The sequence below is a fragment of the Vombatus ursinus genome, unplaced genomic scaffold (assembly GCF_900497805.2).
Source record: "Vombatus ursinus unplaced genomic scaffold, bare-nosed wombat genome assembly UNPS02014793.1, whole genome shotgun sequence".
Lineage (NCBI taxonomy): Eukaryota > Metazoa > Chordata > Mammalia > Diprotodontia > Vombatidae > Vombatus > Vombatus ursinus.
Window position 1 is genome coordinate 7058726 of NW_020954571.1, and position 24675 is coordinate 7083400.

The 24675-nt window shown below is 38.8% G+C and overlaps 1 protein-coding gene across 3 annotated transcripts in view; it reads left to right on the forward strand.

The window, feature by feature from the left end:
• The window catches only part of SETX (senataxin), a 92512-nt gene extending 78434 nt beyond the window's left edge, over positions 1-14078 (forward strand). For all 3 annotated transcript variants that reach the window (XM_027869290.1, XM_027869291.1, XM_027869289.1), the window contains exons 23-25: positions 1475-1573; positions 2598-2685; positions 8163-14078. In XM_027869290.1, coding sequence (XP_027725091.1) covers positions 1475-1573; positions 2598-2685; positions 8163-8945 — 970 coding nt within the window. In that variant the 3' untranslated portion in view covers positions 8946-14078. The remainder of the gene's footprint in view (positions 1-1474; positions 1574-2597; positions 2686-8162) is intronic.
• The last annotated feature ends 10597 nt before the right edge of the window (positions 14079-24675 follow it).

The following is a 24675-nucleotide window of genomic DNA, read 5'->3' on the forward strand; positions in this document are numbered from 1 at the left end:
AGTCAGAAAAGCCTGGATCCATATCTTGCCTTTTCCATGTATAACCATGGACAAGTCACTTCTCAGTGTCCCCAGGCAATGTTCTAAGACTATATGTTAAAGATGAGTTGCCCCATCTCTATCTGTAGAGAGAGTTTCCATACTGGGAATTCTTTATACCAGGGCTTTTTCTGTAAAGGGCCAAATAGTAAATATTTTAGGTTTTGTACTCCAGAAAGAAAAACTAGAGATATTATGTAGATACTGTACCGATAATAATAAAATAGAAAGCAAATTTCCACCAATTTTTATTGACAAAATTCAAAATATAATAATAATTAATGATGATAATAATAATAATTTTTTTGGAATACAGGTCTAGTAAGGAGAAGAATGGAATTACTGGGGAGAGAATAACATTTTACCTAATTGAGGTTCAAAGTTAATGTTCCCTATCATCAAATTTTTTGCAAAATGTTCTTCTACTAGTGCTGATCTGTAATGACATTTTATATATTTAATCTTTGAAAATGTCTTTTCACGCAGATAGGTACTGCCAAATACTGATATCAGTCCATGAACACATGATTTTAATTGAGCTGAAAGGCTCATAGTCTTAAGCAAATTATTTTCTCTGGACACATTTTTTTGGCTACTGTAGTCAAATATGATTTAATTAACTCACCATTAGTGAATGGCTTTCTTTACTTCCTTAATAAGTAATCAACTTGGAACATACTTTGGTTGCAGCTTCATTTTCCTTTTTAATTTTTGTCAAGAAGTTTTGCTGATGAGGTATTCTGTTTTAAATTTTCTAATCTTTCTGACTATTGCTTTCCTCTGAGTTGGGAATATTGTGATGAGTACTTAATCTGATAATATTGACTTATTCTGTATTCTTTTAGCAAAGCTCTGGTGTCATTGTATAATAAAAACAATGCTTTGCTGTTTGATTCTGTAACAAAATAATTTATACCCCACTGTGCCTTAAAAGCACAATATTCCAAGTCCACTTTTGTTGTTTTGATATGATGGGTATATACTGGAAATAAAAAAAGAAGTCACAACAATATGTGTGGTACTCTGCTCTAGAATTATAACTGCATCACTATGATATAAGCAGCAATTTGAAACCTTGAGAGCTTCATATATATGTTCTACTCAACTCTGCCATTGTAATGCAAAAGCAACCAATATGTAAACCAGTGAACAGGCCACAATTTGCCAACCCCTGCGGAAGGAAGTCAGAGGTGGAGACAAAAATACGAAATGTATGTATTATTTCATTTGAAATTCACAGCAGGCCAAAGGTAGGTAGAGCAGGTCCTATTGTTTCTATCTTACAGATAAGGGAAATGAGTCAAAGAGGTTAAGTGATTCATGCAGACTTACAGAACTAGGACTAGAACCCCAGACTCCTAACTTATTGGTTGAGTGCCTTTCCCTTGTATACATACTTCTCCATAATGAGATTTTTTTTTTTCTTCTTAAATAGGCCAGGGGAAGTTGACACTGTGGATGCATTCCAGGGTCGTCAGAAGGATTGCATTATTGTTACATGTGTCAGAGCAAATACTTCACAAGGCTCAATTGGGTATGTCTCTCATTTCTCTTTTTATGTGTTTCGAAGGTCAGTCTTATTTATGGCATTAGACTACCTTATTAAAAGTTTATCTGTTGTATTAAAAAAAACTTTTCATTGCTAAAAGTGATACTGTTTGCTTTTACCACTCTAAAGCTTGTTATGAAAAATGAAAGCTTCCTATACAGTATCTGTATTTTGTTTCTTTTAAGAAGTGGAATAGATCCACTGATACTTCTTTCAACATCTTTTATATTGACTTCATTTTGCAATATGGATCTGTTCTTTGCTTCATTAAGTAAATTTAAGATAAACCAAAGCAGATTAAGTATATTTGCAATAGGAATTGCTATTTTGAAGTATATGGTTGTTTCTTAGCATGCAGGTTTTTTTCTCTTCATTTCTAGTTGCCACTTCTAGTCAAGTGTAATGTCTGACTGTTTACTGTTACTGCAGTTTTTAAAGAGACTAAGGACATGGCAGTGCTTTCTGACATGATTAGGTGGTATTACTCAGTCATCATGAAGGTACTTTGGTCTGGGGTGGTGATGGGAAGCATAGATTTCCACTGCCTCCTATTTTATCTTTTTTAGGATTAATAAAAGATGGTAGAATAGTGCTTTCCAAGACACGTGTGTGCTATCTCAGCAGCTCCCAAATTATCATTAAAAGGAGAAAAGATTTTAAATATATTGAGTTTAAAAGGCATATATATGAATTATGTCTCATATGTAGTATCTAAGGCTCAGAATCTTCACTGGTGAAATGTATGGTCTCTGCTTTCCTGATTGACTTAGACTTAATGTTGAAAGGTTATTGAGTCACATTCAGAGTTGGCTGAGTTGGAAAGCAGCAGTAATAAACAGGAAATCACTTTTTTGTAGATATACCTGATATGACAAAGCAAGTAAAAAGGGAATTTGATCTTTATAGCAAAGGAGCATCCAAAAATGCTAACATGTAGCCTGTGTCTTTGTTTAAACTAATAAAAGTTTGCTTCTTTAGAAAGAGCATTTAATTTTGTGTCATTTATTAGGTTTCTGGCAAGTTTGCAAAGATTGAATGTAACCATTACTCGAGCCAAATACAGTCTGTTTATCCTTGGACATTTGAAGACATTAATGGTAGGTACCTTGCTTATCTTTTTTTCTTCCTTTGCATCTCTGCTAGAATTTTTCAGTACTTTATCTTGGGGTCTGCTCAGTAATAGGTCTGTTGCAGATTTTTTTTCTGTTAATTTTAATAAACTATCATTTCATTTGTTCCTGAAACAAGAAGTGGAATCCCATATTTTGGGTATATAAACAAAGGGTGCTTCTCTCCTTTGGAATTCCTTCTAGCTCCCCACAAAACTACCGATTTTTTCTCTCTGCCACCTGTCCCAGCATGCATGTTTTCGCTATTGATTTTTCCAGCTCAGTCCAAGATATTGAACAAGTAAGGGTGGGGGGGAAAGGGAGAAGGTTAAGTGTGTCTTTGTTTTTCTCTTCCCTGCTTCATTATTTTAGTACTTTATTTATTACATTATTATTTTGGAAGTCAGCCCTACTGGCTGTCCACTGGTGATGTTTATTCTTAGTTTGAGGTGGCAGTGGACAAATGATAAACCTTCTTTTGACACTTTTCTCTTTTCTAAATAATATGATGACATATAACTAAATCCTCTCATTTTCTTAAATAAATAGTCTAATCGAATTTGCAGGAGAAATAGTAAAATCTCAGGCTCTAGGATTTCTTTTACTTCCACTAGAGGGCATCCAAGTATTGTATTCATCCTTCTTTAACTCAAAAATTGATAGTATTTACAACTCATTGAGACTTTAAATGTCAACTAGTTCAGTACCCTCATCTTACAGAGGAGGAAACAGGCCTAGATGGGGGAAGGGACTTGCCTCTGGTCACAGTGGGTAATGGAGTGAAGAAGATTTGAATTCAGGTCTTTTCATTACAAATGCTCTTGCCATTATGCTGCTTAACTAGATTATGACTTAAAAATTATCTTAACTTTTGGAAGTTAATGCTACGAATAGTGGGGAGGAAAGCGTGAAGCATACTTCCTAAATTGTAATCTGGACTCTTGGAACTTGGTTTCAGCCTTTTTTACATTCAGGTATTCTATTTCCCCATCAAGAAAATGATAGGAGTAGAAACTACATGGGGGAACTAAGGTCAATAGTTTGTTCATAGAATTGTTCTGAGATTGTAGGATTGCATTACTTAACAAAACTTAGGTAAAAAGCAAAAAGATAAGAGCTACACATCTGTGTGAATAACAGTTTATGACCTTCCTATGGGATAAAAATCCGTGGCAACCTTTTCCCATGCTCCATAATGGGTAATACAGAAAAACTCACTCTATAAGCAAAGGCTCATAAACCTCATATGGGGTGTATATACTCCACTTCATTGCTATATGTGACATTCAGACAATACCTCTCCTTTCTCTCTTTTAAGAATTCTCTTTTCTCTACCTCCTTTTCCCCTTCCTCTTGTCTCCCTAACATTTCTTGATGCCCTAACTTTTAGACTTTGTAGCCTTGCCAAGAAGTAAGATGACTTGGAAAATAAACCCCTTTTTCTGTATTTGGAAATGTAAGTCACATTCTTTTCCTCTAACCCATCAACTCTATACCAAGAGGTGGGAGGCATGCTTTTTATCATTGATCTTTTGAAATCACTTCATTCTTCAGAGTTCTTAAACTTTTTGTTGTTTTTTTTTTTGCTTTTTGGTGAGGCAGTTAGAGTTAAGTGACTTGCCTAGGGTCACACAGCTAGTAAGTGTCAAGTGTCTGAGGCCAGATTTGAACTCAGGGCCTCCTGACTCCAAGTCCAGAGCTCTATCCAGTGTGGCACCTAGCTGCCCCTGAGTTCTTAAACTTTTAAAGTTTTTTATTTACATTATTATAGTCATATGATACATTCTCATTCAATTAATTGTGTTATAATACATAACATTCATATTCTAAAATTTATTCAACTATTCCTCAGTTGATGGAAACCACTTTGATTATTTCTTACTTTCTTTTTTCAGTTAACAAACGTTTGTTTTCTTTTTCTCTTATCTCTTCCTTTTCTTCATTTGAAAAAATAAAGACTAGTTCTTTAATAGATAATATTAATTATCTATTATCTATATCTAAGCTAACACTTATATAGTGCTTACTATATGCCAGTCACTGTGCTATTTGCTTTACAATTATCTCATTTGATCCTCACAGCAACTTTGGGAAGTAAGTGCTTTTATTATCCCCATTTAACAGATGATGAAACTGAGGCAAATGGGGCTTAAGTGACTTGCTCAGGGTCAGACAGCTAGTGAGTGTCTGAAGCCAAATTTGAACCTAGGTCTTTAGGCTTAACACGGTATCCTCAGGTAAAACAAATTCCCACATTGGCCGTGTCTAAAAATGTATTTCTCATTCTGCATCTTGAATCCATCACTTCTTAGGAGATGGGCAGTATAAGTGATCCTCTAGATTTGTGGTTGGTCCTTACATTGATTATAGTTCTTAAGTCTTAAAAAGTTGCTTGTCTTTTTAGTGTTATCGTCGTTTAAATTGTTCTCCTGGTTCTGCTTACTCCACTCTGCATCAGTTCATACAAGTTTTCCCAGGTTTCTCTGAAACCATTCCTTTCATCATTTCTTACTGAACAATAGTATTCCCTTATATTAGCATGTCATAATTTGTTCAGACGTTTCCCAGTTAATGGATATGCTCTTAGTTTCTTGTTCTTTGCCACTACAAAAATAACTGTTCTAAATACTTTTGTACTATAGATCCTTTTCCTTTTTCTTTGATCTCTTTGGGGTTTAGATAGAGTAGTAGTATCACTGGGTTGTAGGGTATGCCCAGTTTGATAACTATATGGCAGTTCCAAATTGCTTTCCAGAGTGGACTAAACCAATTCACAGCTTAACCAACAGTTCATCAGATGTGTCTGTTTTCCTTTCAACTCTTCCAACATTTATTGTTTTTCTTTTTCATCAACTTTGCCAGTCTGAGAGTTGTAAGGTGGAACCTCAACTGCTTAATTCACATTTCTTAAATTATTAGTTATTAGAATTATTAGTGAATTAATGATTTGGGGCTTTTTTTTTCCATGTGATTGTTAATTGCTTGGATTTCTTACTTTGAACGCTGCCAGTTCCTTTGGCCATTTTTTATAAATTAGAGAATGGCTCTTAGAAATTTGAATCAGTTTGTTATATATTTTGGAAATGAGACCTTATCAGAAAAACTTGTTGCAAAGATGCTTTCACAATTAACTGCCTTCTAATTTTAGCTGTATCAGGTTTTTTGTGCAAAAACAAATATGTATATTTTATCTTTTGTCTTCTCTCTATATATCCCTCACTTGGCCATGAACTCCCCTATCAGTAGATCTGAAAGGTACTTTTTCCTTGCTCCTCTATTTTGTTTATGATGTGATCTTTTATGTCTTGTCACATATCCATTTGGGGCTTATCTTGGTATGTATAGTGTGACATACTGATCTAAAACTAATTTCTACCAGACTGCTTTCCAATTTTCCTAATTTTTGTCCAGTAAGGCTTTACCTTTGTACACAGGATCTTTGAGTTCCTCAAACACTTGCCTACTATGTTCTTTTGCTTCTTTATGTTCTGTACCTAATCTGTTCCAATGATTTATCTCTCTGGTTTTTTTTTTTTAAACTATTGATCTCTATTTTTTTAATTGGTGCCAAATTATTTTTCTTTTATTTAAATTACTTAAACTTTTTCCTTTCAGATGAATTTTGTTATTATTTTTCCCATATCTGTAAAGTAATCCTTTGGTGATTTGGTATGGCATTGAATGAATAAATTAATTTCGATAGCATTGTCATTGTTTATTGTATTGGCTTGGCTTCAACTTTATTTCCAGTTCTTTGCTAAAACAAAAGTTCTGCTATAAATATATTTGTACATATGACCTCTGTCTTTGACTTCTTTGGGATATGAACCTAGTTGTGGTATTGATGGGTCGAAAAATATGCAGTTTACTGACTTTTGGGGCAGAGTTCCAAATTAACTTCCCAGAATATTTCACCCAATTCACAGCACTACTGTCAATGTATTAGTGTGCAGGTATTCCCACATCCAACCATTGTCATTTTCCTCTTTTGTTATTTTTGCCAATATGACTGCCATGAAGTAGAAACCTCAGAGTTGTTTTAATTTGCATTTCTCTTACTACCACTGATTTGAAGCATTTTTTCATATGGTTTATTGGTAGCTTATCTTTTCTCTTTTGAAAATTGCTTATTCATATCCTGACCATTTGTCTACTGGAGAATGGTTCTTTTCTATTATATATCTATACCAATTTCCTATATATTGTGGAGACCTTTATCAGAAAACTTTACTGCAAAGATTTTTTCCCAGTTAACTGCTTACCTTTTAATTCTACCTGTATTGATTGTGTTTGCACACTTTTCAGTTTTATGTCAGTCAATAAATATTTATTGAGTGCCCACTATATACAAGGCACTGTGCTAAGCACTGAGGATACAAAGGTAAAAGACAATCCCTGCTCTCAAGGAGCTCATAACTATGTACACACAAGCTATATAAAGGGTAAATCTGAAATAGTTAATAGAGGGAAGGCACTAGAATTAATGGGTATCAAGAGAGGCTTCCTGTTGAAGGTGTGGTTTTAGCTAGGACTTGAAGGAAGCCAGGGAAGCCAAGAGGGAGAGCATTCCAGACAGCCAGTGAAGATGCCCCAAGTCAGTAGGTGTAGTTTTTTGTACAAGGAGACCAGTATAGCTGGATCAGAGTGTGTATGGTGGGAGGAAGAGCAGGTAGAGAAGGGAAGAGGTGGTAAGAAGGGACCAGGTTATAGAGAGTTTTGAATGCCAAACAGAGAATTCTATATTTGATCCTAAAGATGATAAGAAAGCACTAGAGTTTGTTGAGTAGGAGAATGACATGTCAGAACTGCACTTTAGGAAGATTTTAACTTTTAACCATTGTTTGTTTAAGGACTCTCCTTTTCCACATAATTATGAAAGATATCTCCTTCCCGTCTCCTCGCATTTCATATTTAGGTTTTGTATTCATTTAAAGGTTATTATGGTATATGGTGTGAGAAGTTGGTCTAAATTTAATTTCTGCCAAATAGTTTTCCAGTTTTCCCAGTAGTATTTGTCAGTAGATAGTCCTTATCCCTCCCAGTATTTGGTGTCCTTGCGTCTATTAAAGACTATGCTACTATGTTTGATTGCTTCTGGGTCTTGTTATCTAATCTGTTCTATTGATCAGATTTTCTGTTTTTTTAACCAGTACTAAATAATTTTGATGTTTACTGCTTTGTAAACAGTTTGAGATCAGATACTAGCTGGCCCACTATGACTTCTAGATTCCTTGCTATCCTGTGACTTTATAGCATGCATCTAAGGATCAAATGAGACATAGCCTTATTTCTAGGTGGTATCCAAGGGTTACTAGGTGGTAATCCAAGGGTTCTCTTTCATCGTTGCCTCTATAACTGTCATAGAAATTTATTTAGATGTATTAAGAAATGGAAGCTATAATCATACACACAGTCCATGTTTAGGTGTTTTTATTTTGTAATCATTTTTCTTCTTTTATTTCAAGGAAAACCATCATTGGAATGAGCTGATTCAAGATGCTCAGAAACGAGGTGCCATTATTAGGACCTGTGTCAGGAATTATAAGTGTGATGCAGTGAAAATTTTGAAACTCAAATCTGTGCCACAGCGAACCCTACCACACCCTCCTACTGTAATGCCAGAAGTCACTAGATCCCAGAATAGCTTACCCATCAATAAGCCAAAAGAAGTGATGAATAAACCTGACAATGGTATTTCTAAGACCACTTCTGTTGCTTCTCCACGGCGCAGCAGCACTTCCTTGTTACCCGCTGACATTCAACCCCTTGACTGCAGGGAAGCTGCAGTTGTTACAAAAGCTACTGAAGTACCTGTTGTCCGGGACCCAAGACTAGCCAAGAGAAATGAGCGTGATGCCACTGAGAAGTTCCCAAGTGATACACAACCATCCAGTAGCCAGCATCCAAGAGTGACAGCACCTTCATGTGAACCTGGCCTTCCTTTAACTCACCAGGACCCCCCCAGTAATATCATACAGCACCTTTTTTCAAAAGGAACAGCTTCCAACAGTTGCAACCTTACAGCACAACTTGAAGCTCCCTCTGCAAGTACCTCCATGCACACAATGAAAAGAAAAGCCAGTGAAGAGGAAGGGTCTGGCTATGGAAGAGAAGTGACATCTTCTAGAGAAGGACAACAAGAAAACCATGGGTATAGAAAAGACTATCATTTAGACAGGGACTATTGCTTGGACAGGAGGAGAAAAGAACACCAGGACAATGATTCAAAAAGAAAAAAACTTTCATAGCTGAGGTCTTGAGTCTCAGTGACAGGCAACATTTACCAAAAAAAAATATTTATTATAAGAAATGCAGCTTTGGGTGCTCAGTTAATAAGAATAGAGATGTTAAATTTATTTTTAAATTTGGGGCCATTCATTTCCCCCAGAACATGGAAGATTGTATACTCTCATTTAAACTTATTTTCTATTGGTAATCTTTACAAATGAGTATGTTTTTCTGTCTCGGATTTCAGAGGACCTTTGTGCATTAATGATAGTATCCTTAGAGCCAGATAAATGAAATGTTGTTCTGTTGTTCTTCCTTTTTAGAAAAGGAAACCAGACTTGGACAAATATTGTAAATGTAGAGATGTACATTTGTATAGGAAACAACAAAACCTTTTTAAGATTTAATCTAGTTGATTTTTTGCCTTTTCTTTCTCCCTAGCCCAAAATGTTTGATCACTTTTCAGCAGAGCAAACTCATCTTTAAAAGTGGGGGTCAAGGGGAGGGGCACCTCTAGTGCTGTCGTAAGCCTGATTTCTTTCACAACATAAGTTGTTTGGAAAAAGCTGAGTTGGTGATAGTGGGTCAGATGTCTCTAGTTCTATTTTAAAAGCTGACTGGCCTCATGGGGAAGCTTTGGGGAAAGCATTTGGTTTATATGGAATTCTGCTTATCTTGTACATTTTTAAACAAGGCTCTTTTGCACAAGATGTTTGGTTTCTACAAGGGCTCATCCACCTGTTTTTACTAAACCCATAACCACCCCAAATTTTCTCTTTCTTGGCAGTATTACACAACTATCCTCGAAGCAGTGAGATAGTATAGATTGAAGGTAATGCTTTAAACAGGGAATAAATGGTAGAAGTGGATGATCTCAGAACATTGTTAAAAACCACAAGAGAAATAAAAAGAAACTGAATACTTCCCTCCTTCTAACTGGAATAGTTTATAAGGTGATTGGGGGTTTGGAAGAGCTGGCAAATTTCCCACATTTTTTAAAAACTGTATAATTTTGATGAATGTATACTGCTATTTTGGTTTCTGTGATGGTGCAGAAAGTAAAAGCAAAGGTTCAAATGCGGCCTCAGACACATAACATTTACTAGCTGTGTGACCCTGGGCAAGTCACTTAACCCCAATTGCCTCACCAAAAAAAAAAAAAAAAAAGATTTCTTTTATTTAAGCAGGTTTTTAACTTTGTGCTCCCCCTTGGTTTCATTTTCCTTCCTTTCTGTTATGGGAATTTCTTCTAAACAAAGGCCTACTTAGAATGAGTTATCAAAGTTTTATGAGGAAAACACCCACATTATTTTTATCATAATTGTAAAGAGGCACCTTGTGGGGGAAAGCCTTGGTGCAGGGAATGATTCTTTTAAGAAAGTTAAGAAAAAACTACCTGATTTAGGCCACAGATTTATATATACATACTTACGTACATATGTATATACATACACACACATATACATCCATACTTTAAGGTACAATAATAAGTAAATTACATTAGTAGCGAAAAAAATGGAACAATTGTTTAAAGTGTTTCTTCACAAACGTATTTCTAAAAATAGAGGGGTATTGAGAGAGTGTAGAAAAGAGAGGAATTTTTCCTATTACATTTGAAATTTTGCACTACTACCTGCACTTTAAGCAAAAAGGACAAGTTCTATATTTGGGCTTCTTGAAAAAATCTTCCTGTGCAGAATGTTTGCAGTCATCTCATGGGCCATGTTTAATTCTTAAGCCACTCTGTTGCATTTTTCCAAATTGGCAGTGCAATTCCTCTTGATATTGCATGCATCTTTCATGTTGGTTTCCAGATATCTAAGTAAGTTGTGGAATGAAAGTACCTCTAACAGTAGCAGCTTCTTTGATCTTATGGTGCCTACATATTCAGAATGTGTCTCTTTTGCCTATGGACCAAAGGAAGAATGGCAATAGGATTCAGGTTGGGGGCGGCAGGAGACAAGTACACCCATTGTGTGGGTTTCACAACATTAGATAACAGCTTTTATTATACATCTTTGTCAGGGAATTTTATGAATTTGTAAGTCCCAACATCTTTTTTTTTTGTGTGTGTGTAAATGTGTGTTAGTGCTTTCAGTCTGGGCTTCTTGCTGCCAGTGAACTTGACTAAGAAGGGATGAAGAGAGGAAATATGAAAGATTTCTAAGATTTCAAATGAAATAGTGCAACATCTTTGTTTTGGGCTTGGTTAGTCCTCCTCATCTCTCTTTATGTTTACATGTGGATTGTGAATGAACTTTTCCCCAAAATTTAGGATTTATTGCCATATGCTCAATTGCTCTACAAATAGGTGTTTTCAGTTGAGTGTATGCACTCATACTGATTATGTTCCTTTGTTTTCCAGTTAATAAATAGCAATGTCTCCTTCCTGGAGACTAATGATATAAATACTACAGAAATAATAAAGATATAAGTGAGAGTTCTATGGCATTAAAAGGAGTATATCGGAAAAGACAATGATGTTAAACAAGACATATCCAAAAAATGAAAAATAGATAAAAGGATAATGAGGACATTTTGCCTATAGAATAAATGGCATCTGTACTTTGAGCCAATTCACTTATTCAAATAGACTTTAGGTACCATGTTGTAAAGCTTAGATTTGTTCTAACTATTCCCTTTCCACATTGGTTATGTTGCTACCAGTAGGAGAGCTAAAGTTAATGAGCAGCTTGTGCATAATTCTTCTGATGAATGAAATTATATACTAAAAGAGATTCTTTTAGCAGAATGGCCATGTATCAGATAAGTAAATTGAATCTTCATTTGGCTTTCTGTTCAGCAAAATGATTTTAAGCCACTTTAGTTTGGGGATTAACCTAGCCATTCTGGACATGGCAAGCAATGAATTATTTTGTTGAATAGTAGTTGGTGAGTTTATGTGAAGGTGGAGAAATAAAACTTTTCTTTCTCCTTTCCTTGACATTTAACCAAAATGCCCAGCCTCTTGCAAGTATAATTTTTGTATTTTTCACATGCTTTATATTTTTCTTTACTTTTGACTTACCAAGCACAAACACAGTACGTCAGAGCTGGAAGGGAGTTTAGGGGTCATATGGTTCAACCCTCTCATTTTACAGAGGATAAAATTGAAGTTGAGAAAGGTTAAATTGCCCAAGGTCACGAAACAGAGCCAGCACTTGAATCCATGTCTCTTGGCTCCAAATCTATTGCGTTTTCTTTTCTACCTCATTACCATCTATTTTCTAGATAACAACCAAGAGGCTCAGAGATAGTCTGGGGAAGTTAATTTCTTTGCACATCCTATTAGAAACTAACTCCATCAACTCTTTCTCCCCCCCTTTGGCAGGAGTGGAGGGAGTGGAAATGGCATTACAAGAACCTATGAGCAGTTCTTCCAGTTACTTGTAACTTCATTATATTTTCTGGTTTCATTTATAGCGAGAATGTCAATATTGATGTAGTTCAGTCCTTTCAGTAGTTTTACTGCTAATTGGTTGGACAAGAATCACATTTAGGGTACAAAAACTTAAATTACTATTAATACAGTCCAAAATTATTGGATCACTGAGACATTTCAGCACCTTTCCACCACTTTACAACAGATACAGTAGTGTGGTGGTCCCCAGGACTGAAGACTATTTTGTATTTTTCTTTGTTTCATGTGTTGCCATAGTCAATTAACCCACTAGTAATCAGTCTACTTGTGATAAGGGTATATTTATTTAGCTAGGGTGAACAACACACATTATGTTGCTAGCACCATATTCAAAGCCTTTGTACCTTGATAGTACCTCCGTAGTGGTGTAGCCTTTGAGAATTTAGGGTACCCTCACCTCCATCTCACTGTGAGATTTTGGAGTTGGACTTTTGAGGATTCTGTTTCATTGGGTACTCAAAGGCAACAAGAAACATCATTTCATGGGTCACGTTATTATCTTGCCTTGTAGTGCTCATGATAAATACAAAAAAGACCACCATAAAGACCATTGCAGCTTATGTATTATTTTTTTGCACTGGGTGATGAGGTAGAGAAAATCTATAAAGAATTCAACAATATTCTCCGAACTAAGTCAACATTTTTAATACTTTAACAATTTCAATGCAAAGGTGAGCATGGAGTGAATGGTAAAAAATACATTGGAAATGATGGTTCCAAATTAGGAAATGTGAGTCCAAAGGCTATACAGAAACCTCAAGCCTATCTAACACGAATAGCTTAAGAAGAGAATTTGGAGATATTAGCCATGGTGAACACTGAACATCACAAAAGTGTAATTTGATAAATTTAATAGATGAGAGTCAATATAGCATAGCAGAGAGAGCTGGCCTCAAAACCAGGAAGACATAGTTTTAAGTACTATCTCTGACAATACCAGCAGTGTGACTGGGCAAATCATTTAACCACTCAGTGCTCTAGGCAGATATCAGACTAATTTGCAAAGAAGATTCTAATTTTTATTGGTGGAGGAAATTTCCTAAACTAATAAAATTACAGGTCCAGTCTCTAGATCCTATCCTTAATAGACAGGAAATGATTGGTTACTAATATAGGAATTGGTTTCCAGTCAGCTTTTTCTTTGTAGTCAGAGCATTGACTCTTTATCCACTAAAGGTCAAAATGGACCAAATTAGAAGAAAAGATCAAGATGAGAAGAAAATATGTGCCACTGCAACATTTTCAACTTGGCTTATTCAAAAAAGCTACTGACTGGTAAAAATAGGAACTGGATAAAGGAAAAGACATTAATATGGACTGTGACCATTTTCCATGTGAGTTTAACCAATAAAAATGAACTGCCACAACTACAAGGCTAAAAGAGCACAGAAAGTACCATGGTCAGCAAACACTGTCCTTGTGGAGCAGAGAGACATGGCAACTGAGAGCAGTGTCAATATGGAATGTAAATTTATTTTGCATTATCTTGAGGAGGAGGAGGGTAGGAGATTATGAATGGTATGAACTCGGCAGTAGAGGGAAAAACACATTTGAAGAAAACTTGGTGTGAGACCAAATTAAGCCAACATACACCTATATGTGTACATATTGTTTCCCCTGATAGAATGTAAGCTCCTTGTGGGCAGGGACTGTTTAACCTCTGTTGCATCCCCTGCACCTACTAGGCACATGCTTAATAGGTGCTTAATAAATACTTATTTATTTGATTTGATTGATGATCCTCAGGTTTTCAGTAGCAATTACATGAACAATATAGATATGCTCATCAAAAGTGTTTGCTCCTGGATTACCAGGGCAGAGTTCAAATGTAAAAGGATTTCTTATAAATTTAGAATCTTCCAGATATTCTTGTAAATGACATTGTGCTGATTATATTGAATCTTGGAATAGTTCAAAGCTTCATAAGGAGATCTACGGCTGCCTAAAAGTATTCAGCCTAACCATACATTCAGGAAACAAAACATCCTAGCTAATACCACACTGTTGCTTATACTCTATCCACTTCATCCCCTTTCCACTGTAACCTTGCTTGGGTTTTGCCTTGGATGATAGCTTCTAATAGGGGAGCTTCTGACTGATGTTGCCAAGGGATCCTGCATTAAGTGTTTAGCTCCGCCATGAGGCCACGTGACAGGGGTCTCTAGCACTCCTGCTGGCCTCCCAAGCTGCCATGTGATCTGATACATGGAGAGGTGGGGAATGGGGAGGGAGGTGGCAGGCGATGCTCACTGCCTACCTTTTACACCACTGGGGCCTTGTCCCAGGACTAACTCCTATGCCATACAACCTTTTGAGGCTAAGATTTCTTCCATCTCCTGCCCCCTACAGCCTTCTCTGGAACAACCAACAAATCATCTTGTTTGGGAGGTGCAGCTTTCTTGGGTCTCAGGACAGGCAGACGTTGCTATCAAGCTGAACCTCCAAGGAGGGCCTCAGATAATGGAACTTTGTACCTCTCTCCAACCATTGATAATCTACCTGGATTCTGCTCAATAGTAAACATTTTCCCATCTCCTTATAGTCTATCCCGGTGATTCTAAATCCTCATCTGCCCCATTCTCCATCCTTGATTTATTTCTGCTTTAGCCTTACTCCTGCAGTGTCCTACTTTAGAGCTGCTTACCCTTCCACTGTGCCCTCTGTATTGCCGGCTCCATAATTAACAAATTTTCATTAATTTTAAAACTTTTTCTTTTTTTTTTAACCTTTCTCTTTCAGTCTGATGGCCCTCATTGAGATACTACTTCCCTTGCTACCCCCAGAAATAGTAGTGGTTATATTTTTCTTTTTTTTTTATTTTTAGATTTTTTTTTTTTAGGCAATTGGGGTTAAGTGACTTGCCCAGGGTCTCACAGCTAGTAAATGTCAAGTGTTTGGTCTGAGGCCGGATTTGAACTCAGGTCCTCCTGACTTCGGGGCTGGTGATCTATCCATTGCGCCACATAGCTGCCCCAATTTTTTTTTAAATTGTCCCTTTGTTACAGGCTCATTAATTCATCTTAGTATGAAACTCAGATTTAGTGCTTTTTTTTTTTTTTTTTGGTTAGGCAATGGGGTTAATTGACTTGCCCAGGGTCACACAGCTAGTGAGTGTTATGTGTCTGAGGCCAAATTTGAACTCAGGTCCTCCTGAATCCAGTGCTCTATCCACTGCACTACCTAGCTGCTCCCCCCCCCTTATATTTTCTTTCATACAGTTTCTTACCTTCTGCCTGCTTCTCTTCTGCCTATAAGCATCCCCATATCTCCCCCATCCTAAAAACAAACAAAAAACACCTCTAACTTGATTCTACCACCCCGCTAGCTGTAATCCTGTATCTCTCCTACTCTACTCAGCTGATCTTAAGAAAGTAATTTACAGCAATGCCCCCACTTTCTCACTTCTAAAACCTCTGAAATAGGAATTCTGACTTCACTACTCAACTGAAACTGTTACCTCCAAAGTTACCAATTATCTCTTACAGACTTTTCTCATTCTCGTCCTGGAGCTCTGTGGTCAAGGTTTTCTCGACACTGCGCTTTCCTACCTAGTTTCACCTGTCTCAGTCTCTTTTCATGCCCACTAACTGAGTGCCCCGACCCAGGCTCTTTCCAGGGCTTTCTTTTCCCTCTCATTTGGTGATCAGTTACCTCATGTATGTGATGCTTAGATCTATATCTAGGCCTAGTCTTTGTTTTGAGCTATATAGTCATATATCAACAAATGCCTCTTAGACATCTGGCACTGGATGTTCTGTTGGCATTTCAATATGTCCGAAACAGAACTGATGATCTTTTCCCCAAAGCCCTCTTTTCCTTTGAACTTTTTCAATTACTCTTGGAGTCACTACCATCCTCCCAATCACTCTGACCTGGGACCTTGATGTCATCTTGGCTTCTCACTCCACATATCTCTAATACATTGTGAAATCTTGTCATTTCTACCTTCACAACATCTCTATGTGTTTCTCCAGTCACAGCTACAACCCCAGTTCAAGCCATCATCATCTCTCAAATGGACTTCTAACTGGTCTCTTTTCTTCAAGTCTCTTCCCACTCCATTCTATCCTCCACTTAGTTGCCAAGGTGATCTTTATACAGGGTGGGTCTGATCATCTTATTTCCCTGCTCAGTGAATTCCAGTGGTTCCCTGTTATGTCTAAGATCAAATATACAGTCCTTTTTGGTTTTTAAAGTTTCACAACCTGGCCCCTTCTTACCTTTCCAGACTTCATAACATTTTACCCCACTTCATATACACTAACCTAGCTACACTGGCCTACCTCCCACATGACTTTACATCTCCTGTCTCCGTGACTTTCAATGACTGTCCCTCATGCCTAGAATGTTCTACCCCTGTAAACCCCGAACTCCATGCACCCCACAAACCCAAAGTTATTATCTAAGAAAGACAAACAAGAGTGGAGTACATATGTCCATGGTTTAATTTCTCTCAAGTTGGCTTGACATGCATTGCATCTCAGCCCAAAACGGGCCAGTTCAGAAGTGGCTTGATTTGGGATTTTGGGGTACAGCCTTATATGCCCTTTGAAGAGTAGGTGTTCCCAAGGGGTGCCAATCAATCATGATTGGTCAACACACTAGGGGGTGGGTCATATTAAAATGAGGTCTTGAGTTCCTGCTTTAGATCACTTAGTCCACAGGGGCCAATATCACCCACCAGCAAAGGAAATACCAAGATAAGAAGATTCAATACAATCTCATCAGAGATGTCCTTCTGAACATCTTTGGACAGGAGGCTGGCAGGGTGGAACTCAGTCTCCAAGACACAGATTACCAAGAGAAATCATTTTTAACACCCCCTAACCTCCTCTTAGTTTCCCTGGCTTCCTTCAAGACTCATCTCAAAGCCCATTGAGTCTGGGCAACCAGCAGGGTGGTAACTCAATGCTAGCTGACTATCAGTGAAGCATGGGGGATATACAGCATGGCACTACTAGATGGTTTTATGTGTAAAGCATTTTCATCTAGCTATTTTTTTTTTTTGCTAAGCATATATAGTCAAATTCATGTAAGTTAAATGTGTATATGATTGTGTATGTGTGTGTGTATATATATATAAATGTATTTGTGTGGATATACATATATTGTATATCCTGAATAGTCTATGCAGATTAACAATGAACTGGGACCAGAATTAAAGGGAAAGAAAGTAGATTGGAATGCATTTTGGAAATTGTGCAATGTTTTCAATGATTCTAAGCTGCTCCCTAAACAAAACCCTGTGTGTTTTACATCAGTATTCCTGTGGTGGTACTATGTAACTGCAAATCTTGAAACATCACAATCTCTGAGAAATCAAAATGTTAAGTAACCCAAAGGGCAATGAGAATGTATATGTGATGGTTATGAAGATGACAATGAGTGGGTCAGAAAATGGCCTGTTTACATAGTAAGATAAAAGAATAATCCACAATCCTGGGGTTGCACTGGTTCCTGCTTATTAATTTAATGTTAAAAGACCTAGAGAAAGTAATTTTTTTTATTTTGGGTAGATTTCCTATGGCATATTTATGAGATACTATCAATAAATTTTAGACAAGATGAGAAGACATGGATGGGTCATGATCTTTACTGCTGGCAGGAGTACTCACAATGATGAGATTATGGATCCATTTCAATACTGAAGTATTTAGAAGTAATTTTTAAAAGTGAGTTAGAAGGGGCCTTATAAATGATCTATTTCAATTCTCTCTTGTGCAGTCATGCATGTAACAAATAGCAAAGAGAGGGAATGCAAACTTAGGCCATTTGACTCTTTTCTACTATATAATGCAGTTTTTTGTTTGTTTTTTTGGCTAAGGAATGGGTTTAAGTGACTTGCCCAAGGTCACATAGCTAATAAGAGTCAAGTGTCTGACACCAGATTTGAACTCAGTTCCTCCTGATTCCAGGGCCAGTGCTCTATCCACTGCTCCACCTAGCTGCCCCCATAATGCAGTTTTAAAACTGAACCCACCCATTAAAATCATCTTTGAAATTTAGGTTCACTGACAGGAGTATTACATATATGTTGTGGTTTTAACCATTGTTCTTCCCACAGCAGGGACAATAGAGTTCAACAATCTGCAATCCACACTCTGATTTATGGGGTCAATTCCTATAATAGGAAACAGACAATAGTTCTTTTTTCCCTTGCATGGTACTTAAGGGAATTCAAAGGGCATTTATGAAGTTCCTAGGAATAGAAAGACAAAAAGGAAATAGCTCCTGTCCTCGGGGAACTTTTATTCTATTGGTGTGAAAATAAGAAACACAAAAAGTAAACAGAAAATATAGTATATACGAACTAAAGTAATTTGAGGAAAGGGCCCTAGCAACTGGGTACAACAGGATAGGCTTACTTGAGCTAGAGATTCCATTAGTCAGAGGTGGGGCAGAAACAAATTCCTGGCATGAGGGACAGTTTGTGTAAAGGCAAGCAGAAGAGACAGTACGCTGTCCGAGGAATAGCAGGGAAGTTCTTTTACTGGAACTTTGAGTGCTCAAAAGGCTGGAGTCAGATTGTAAAGGGCTTTAAAAGCCAAAAAGTAGTTTGTGTTTTATCCTAGAAGCAATAGGGAGCTGGTGGAGGTTCCTGGGCCAAGGAGTGACTTGGTCAGACATACAGCAGTCCGGAGAAGAGGTATTAGCAAGAGACTTGTCATGTTGGATTTGGGGTTAAGTATTATTGAAGTCATAAGGTGCCTACCAGTTTGTATTCCTGACCTGCCATTGTTTTGTGTTTTATGTCCAGATTTGTTATGAAGGAATATTGGTTTTCATATCTAATAAAGAAAATTTCTTATCCAACTGGTTCTGGTTATTCTCCTCTCTCTCCCCCTTTCACATTCTTTACCAGTGGTTGTATACACCTGTCAGCTGAATAGCCTTTTGGAATTCCCTTTAGATAAGATAATGAGACTTCCTTGTGGCCAACCCTGTAGTCTAATTATCCTGTTGAAGAAGAAAATGAATCCTTTTCATTAAGGCCGGGTTGGGGTGGAATAGGAATGAAAATGAATGGCAGCTTCTGAAAGAGGCTCCTAGAGGTAGTGATTGGGGTGCTGCGTATAAATGTCCAAGTTGGGGCTAAATTGCTGGTGGTTACAGGAGTGGAATGCATTTTATAAAAGCAATAACTTCAGGAAATGTAGTCAGACTTTGATGTCTGCACTTCTGCCTGTTAAAAGGCACTTGACCTCAGTCTTGGTGTCTCATAATGTACTCAGAGCATGTGCCTAAAGTACATAACTTGGCTTGTCTTGCTCATTTGGTATGCATACGCAAATTGCTATGGAAGGGGGACATGATGTATTTATTTGAGAGTCAGAGAGAATAATATATTTAGCAAGTGACCTGACAAGAGTTGATTGCTCTGTTAGGGCCAATTTATTTGCAGGTTTCATTTACGGTAGCATTACACCACCAACCAGAGCCATGACTTTTAAAGTAACTAGACATCATCCCTCCTATCTCTACCACCTCCCCAACTCCACCATTCATTGTTTGAAAAATAAATAATTCAGAGAGGAAACTAAAATTTGGCTTTGGCCTAAATGGAATTTATGGTGGTTGTAATGCTACAAAGGAGACTTCTGTCCACAAAGGATTCCATCCTACCAAGGCCTCAGCTATGCTCATCCTTTCTGTTTGCACAAAAACAAAAAACAAACAAACAAAAAAACAAACCCATTTACTTCAGAATTAAGGTCCCAAGTAGGATGTGGTCCATGTACATGTTAGGTCCCCAAAATTCAGCCTCTGTGCATGTACAGAACCTCAGAGTTGAAGAAGACTTCAGAGGCCATGTGCCCAACCTGAACCTGAACAAGAGGCCCTACTTTCTGTAGGTATTGTCACCTACCAGAAATGGATATCCAGTGTGTGGGGGGGGGGGTGAGGGGTAGGTGGGAATATAATGCCACTGAGGTATCCCTTTCCACGTCAGGATAAGACAAATTCTTGGGGAAAAATTCTTTTCATCAAGTTTAAATTTGCCCAGGGTAAATCCTACTCATTGCTTCTAGTTTTCTGCCTTCTGGTGCCAAACGGAACAAGGCTATTCCCTGATCCACAGGACAGCTCCTTGAAGACTGATATTAAGCACCTCCTGAATCTCTTCTCCGGGATCAACTTTCCCAGTCCTTTAACCTTTAAACCCTACAGCCCACATGGGGTATTTAATGGCCTAGGTTGCTTTCACTTTATAACCTTTAGAATGACTAAGACAGAAGTCAACAAGCACCTACTTCGGACCATGACTGTGCTAAGTGGGGGAATACAAGGAAAGAGGAAAACCAGTCCTTGACCTCAAGGAGTTCACAGTCTAAGGATGCCTAAGGTTTGCATGTGTTAATATGCAAACAACCGCATTCAAACAAGATGTCCGAGATGACTGGAGACAGTCTCAGATGGAAGGTGCTAAGATTAAGCGGAACCTGGAAAGGCTCTTTACAGAATGTGAGACTTTACTTGAGGGGAGTCAGGGAAGTCTGGAGGCAAAGAGTGTTCCAGGCCAGTGAAAATGCCTGGAGGCAGGAGATGAAGGGTCATACATAAGGAGTGGCAAAACAGGCTGCTTGAGTATGTGGAGAGAAGGAAGGTATAAGAAGATTGTGAAAGGCTTTAAAATGTAGAGGATTTCTATTCCATCCCGGTGGTAACAGGGAGTCAGCTAGTGGTGACTTTGGGGAGTAATAACTTTACCCTTAGTGGACTGAAAGCCAGCCTTGAAGCTAGAAAGTTCTGGGTTCAAATTCTGCCTCTGGCTGTGTGATTCTGCACATTTCACTTAACCTTTCAGTGCTCTAGGCAATTCTCTAAGACTATGACAAGTTACAGAGAAGGTGCTGACCTGCCTTGGTAGAGAGAATTTCCTCACTTATGAAACCACAAAACCAATCTTTAACCCTATTTGTAACCCTGTGACACCAGTAGGATGTTATCCCCACTTTACAGATGAGAAAATTCATCTGCCACTTTCCTGAAGCTTGATTGACCACCCCAACCCACAGTAAAATCTCTTCTGAACAGCCTTGTGTGTTACTGTTATCTATGTATGTATTCTATTTCTTCAATCAAAATGATATTTCACATTTAGCTTAGTTGGATATCTGGCCTTCCTTATTGATCTTTCTATATATCTGTCTGGGCTCCCTTGATAGACTGCAAACTCCTTGAGAGCTGAGACCTTGTCCTTTACTTCTGTCTTCCACAATGCATTGTGGTAGTTGTTGTTATTCAGTCATGTCTGACTTTTCATGACCCCATTTGGGGCTTTCTTGGCAAAGATACTAGAGTGGTTTGCCATTTTCTTCTCCAGCTCATTTTACCGATGAGGAAACTGAGGCAAACAGGGTTAAGTGACTTGCCCAGGGTCACACAGCTATTAAGTGTCTGAGCGCAGATTTGACCTCAGGAAGATGAGTCTTCCTGACTCCAGGCTCAGCATTGCACCACCTAGTAGCCCACAGTGCTTTGTACCTAGCGGGTAGTCAATAAACAGTTGATAAGATAAAACTCAATTCCTCTGCAGAAGCAGGAACCATATTCAAATCATAAGGGCACCCTGAGGGCTCTGATTTAAAGAGAGACTCTGTGATTGCAGCTTGCAAAAACCCCCAGTGGGAATTGGATTATCAATTTATTTAAAAAACAAAAACAAAAAAACAGTATAGTGGAAGGATTCAAGACACCCAAGTTCCAGCACTGGCTTGGCAAGTCACTTCATCTTTTTGAACCTCAGTTTTCCCGTGTGTAAAATGGGGGAGTTGGTCTAGACAATCTTTTAAGAGCCTCTCAGTTTTAAATTCTATGATCTTAGGGTTTTGCACTAGGGCGGTCCCCTAACTCAACTGTTTCTGGGTATGGTTTCTGAGGCTAATACCTGGACTTCTTGATCGTTTGTCTAATGCTCCTTCCACAGGTAAGGATGGTTCCAATGGTAGGCACAGATTCCAGAGCATGTTAGAACTGGAAAGGGCCCTTCCAAATCCTCTTGTCCAACCCCCTCATTGAAAAATAATAATTATAGTTTACATCTGTATCATGCTTTAATATCTTCAAAACACTTGACACACATTATCTTAATTGACCCTCACGGCAACCCTGATGAGGAAACTAAGATTGAGAGGTTAAGTGACTAGCTCAGGGCCACACAGCTAGTGGTGTCTATGGCAGCACTTGAACCTACCACTCCCAGACTCCACATCTACAGCATTTTTCAAAAATAACTGCAGTTTTTGATGGTTCATTGTGCCCCGACTTGCCCTTTATTTGCCCTTTGGCAGTGGGGAGAAGCTACTGACCTCATCATAGAGACTTCAATCCCTCCCCATCCCTTGACAGTAATACCAGCACAAAGCTGGTCCATTGTATCTAAATTGCATCTAATCAGGATAGCAGCCTTCAGCAGAGAAATGAGCTGAGGGACGGCTGTTTATCTCAGGCCCTCACCTCCACCCCCCCCCCCCCCCCCCCCCCCCCATCCCCCATCTCTTCCTGGAGCATTGCAATGGAGGTACCACCCACGTGTTGCCTGTCAGTGGCCGTGGTTGGCTCCTGTCTGTGATGAAAAGACCTGCCCAGAGCTACAGTCAAAAATTGTGGACTAAATTGGGATTGCACAGGCGAGGGAGGTAATACTGGGCCTGAAAGTAACTTTCTGGCCCACAGAGTCCCAGGCACCACTTTGGGCTGAGTGTGTTATCGGCTTTAGCATAGTGTAGTGAAAGGGCCTGCTGGGTTTAGATGTAAGAGGCCTGGGTTCTAATCCCGGACTCTGCCATTTATTCACCTTGAGCAACACCCCTCAGAGCTTCAAATTCCTGGTCTGCAAAATGGGATTGATCATATTTGCCCTGCCTACATTTTTTCATAGGATTGTTGGCTTAAGACAATGTGTACATTGTAAATTTCATCTGTGTTAATCTATGACATCCCCCAAATCTGAAGTAGGAAGGCAACCATGTATTTCTACATATTTCCATTTCCATATTTCCAGCCACATATTTTTCCCTTGCCTCACATCTCTCAGAGGCAGCTAGGTGACTCAGTGAATAAAGTACTGGGCTTGGAGTCAGGAAGCATGAGTTCAAATTTGACCTGTGTGACCCTGGGCAAGTCACTTAACCTCTGTTTGCCTTAATCCACTGGAAAAGGAAACGGCAAACCACTCCAGTATCTTTGCCAAGAAAACCTTGTGAACAGTGTGGTACACAGGGTGAGTTGGACACTACTGAACTGAATAACTGGTATAGAGTCGGTACTTAATAAATGCAAGTTGACTGACCCACTGCAGATTCGAGAGCTGGGGCTGCTGAGAACTCCGTATGCCCAGGGAATCCAGAGCTGAGAGTGCAGGTGATCAGGTCGCAGTTTACAGGAAGGTTGAGGGAGAGGGAGGAACCTGTTCTCCATCTGAAGGTGTGTGAGCCGAGAAAGTGAGGTTCCAGGGCTGAGGAGCTGCCACTCTTTGGTCTAGATTCCCCATCCGCATTTTGGGATTTGAATTCTGGAATTCCTATATAGCCAGAAGGGGTGGTGGGGCGGGGCTCACAGCTGGAGCCCAGGAGGGAGAGGCAGCAAGCAGAAGCTGAGGGAATGCAGGTCCACTTCACTCTAGGCTGGTGCTCTTCCCATGCACCACCAACTCCCCCCCCACCCCACCCCGACCCAACTCAAAATCAGTAGCACAATCAGGAATTTTCTGGGCAGCAGTTCAACCACTGGTCTACCAGTGACTCTCCTTCCACATAGTATAAAGGAAAATGCCTGCTCCCACTTCCTGCTCTTAGAGAGTAGCAGGCTCTCAGTCTTACACTTCTTACTCACTGGTCATTGCAATTCTGGACTTCACCTAAGCTCTGCTCTGGGGAACCTCTTGGGGCAAGGTCTGTTACCCTCTATGCAGGGCTCAACCAGTCTGCAGTTTAGTAGAGAAGTGTTTAGCCCATGATCACACAACTACTAAGTATCAGTGGCGGGATATGAACTGCACGTCTTCCTGACTCTGGCACTATGCACTATGGTGGATGTCTCCCTGTACTGGGGAAAATGAAGCTAAATAAGACACTCTATTCTTTAAAAGTGGGGGATGTGGACATACTTTGAAGCCATAAAAGGACATAGGACCCACAGGGAGGCATCATTGTACATTAAAAAAGAGCACTGTCTCTGGAGATGAGGAGGGGCAGGGTTTCAAATCCTGCCCTTTGATGTATATAGGCAGTGTAACTTTGACTAGGTCACACAACCTTCCCAGCCTCAGTTTCCTCATACGTAAAAGATGGGGGTTGAATTAAATAGCCTCCGAGGTTTGTTCCAGA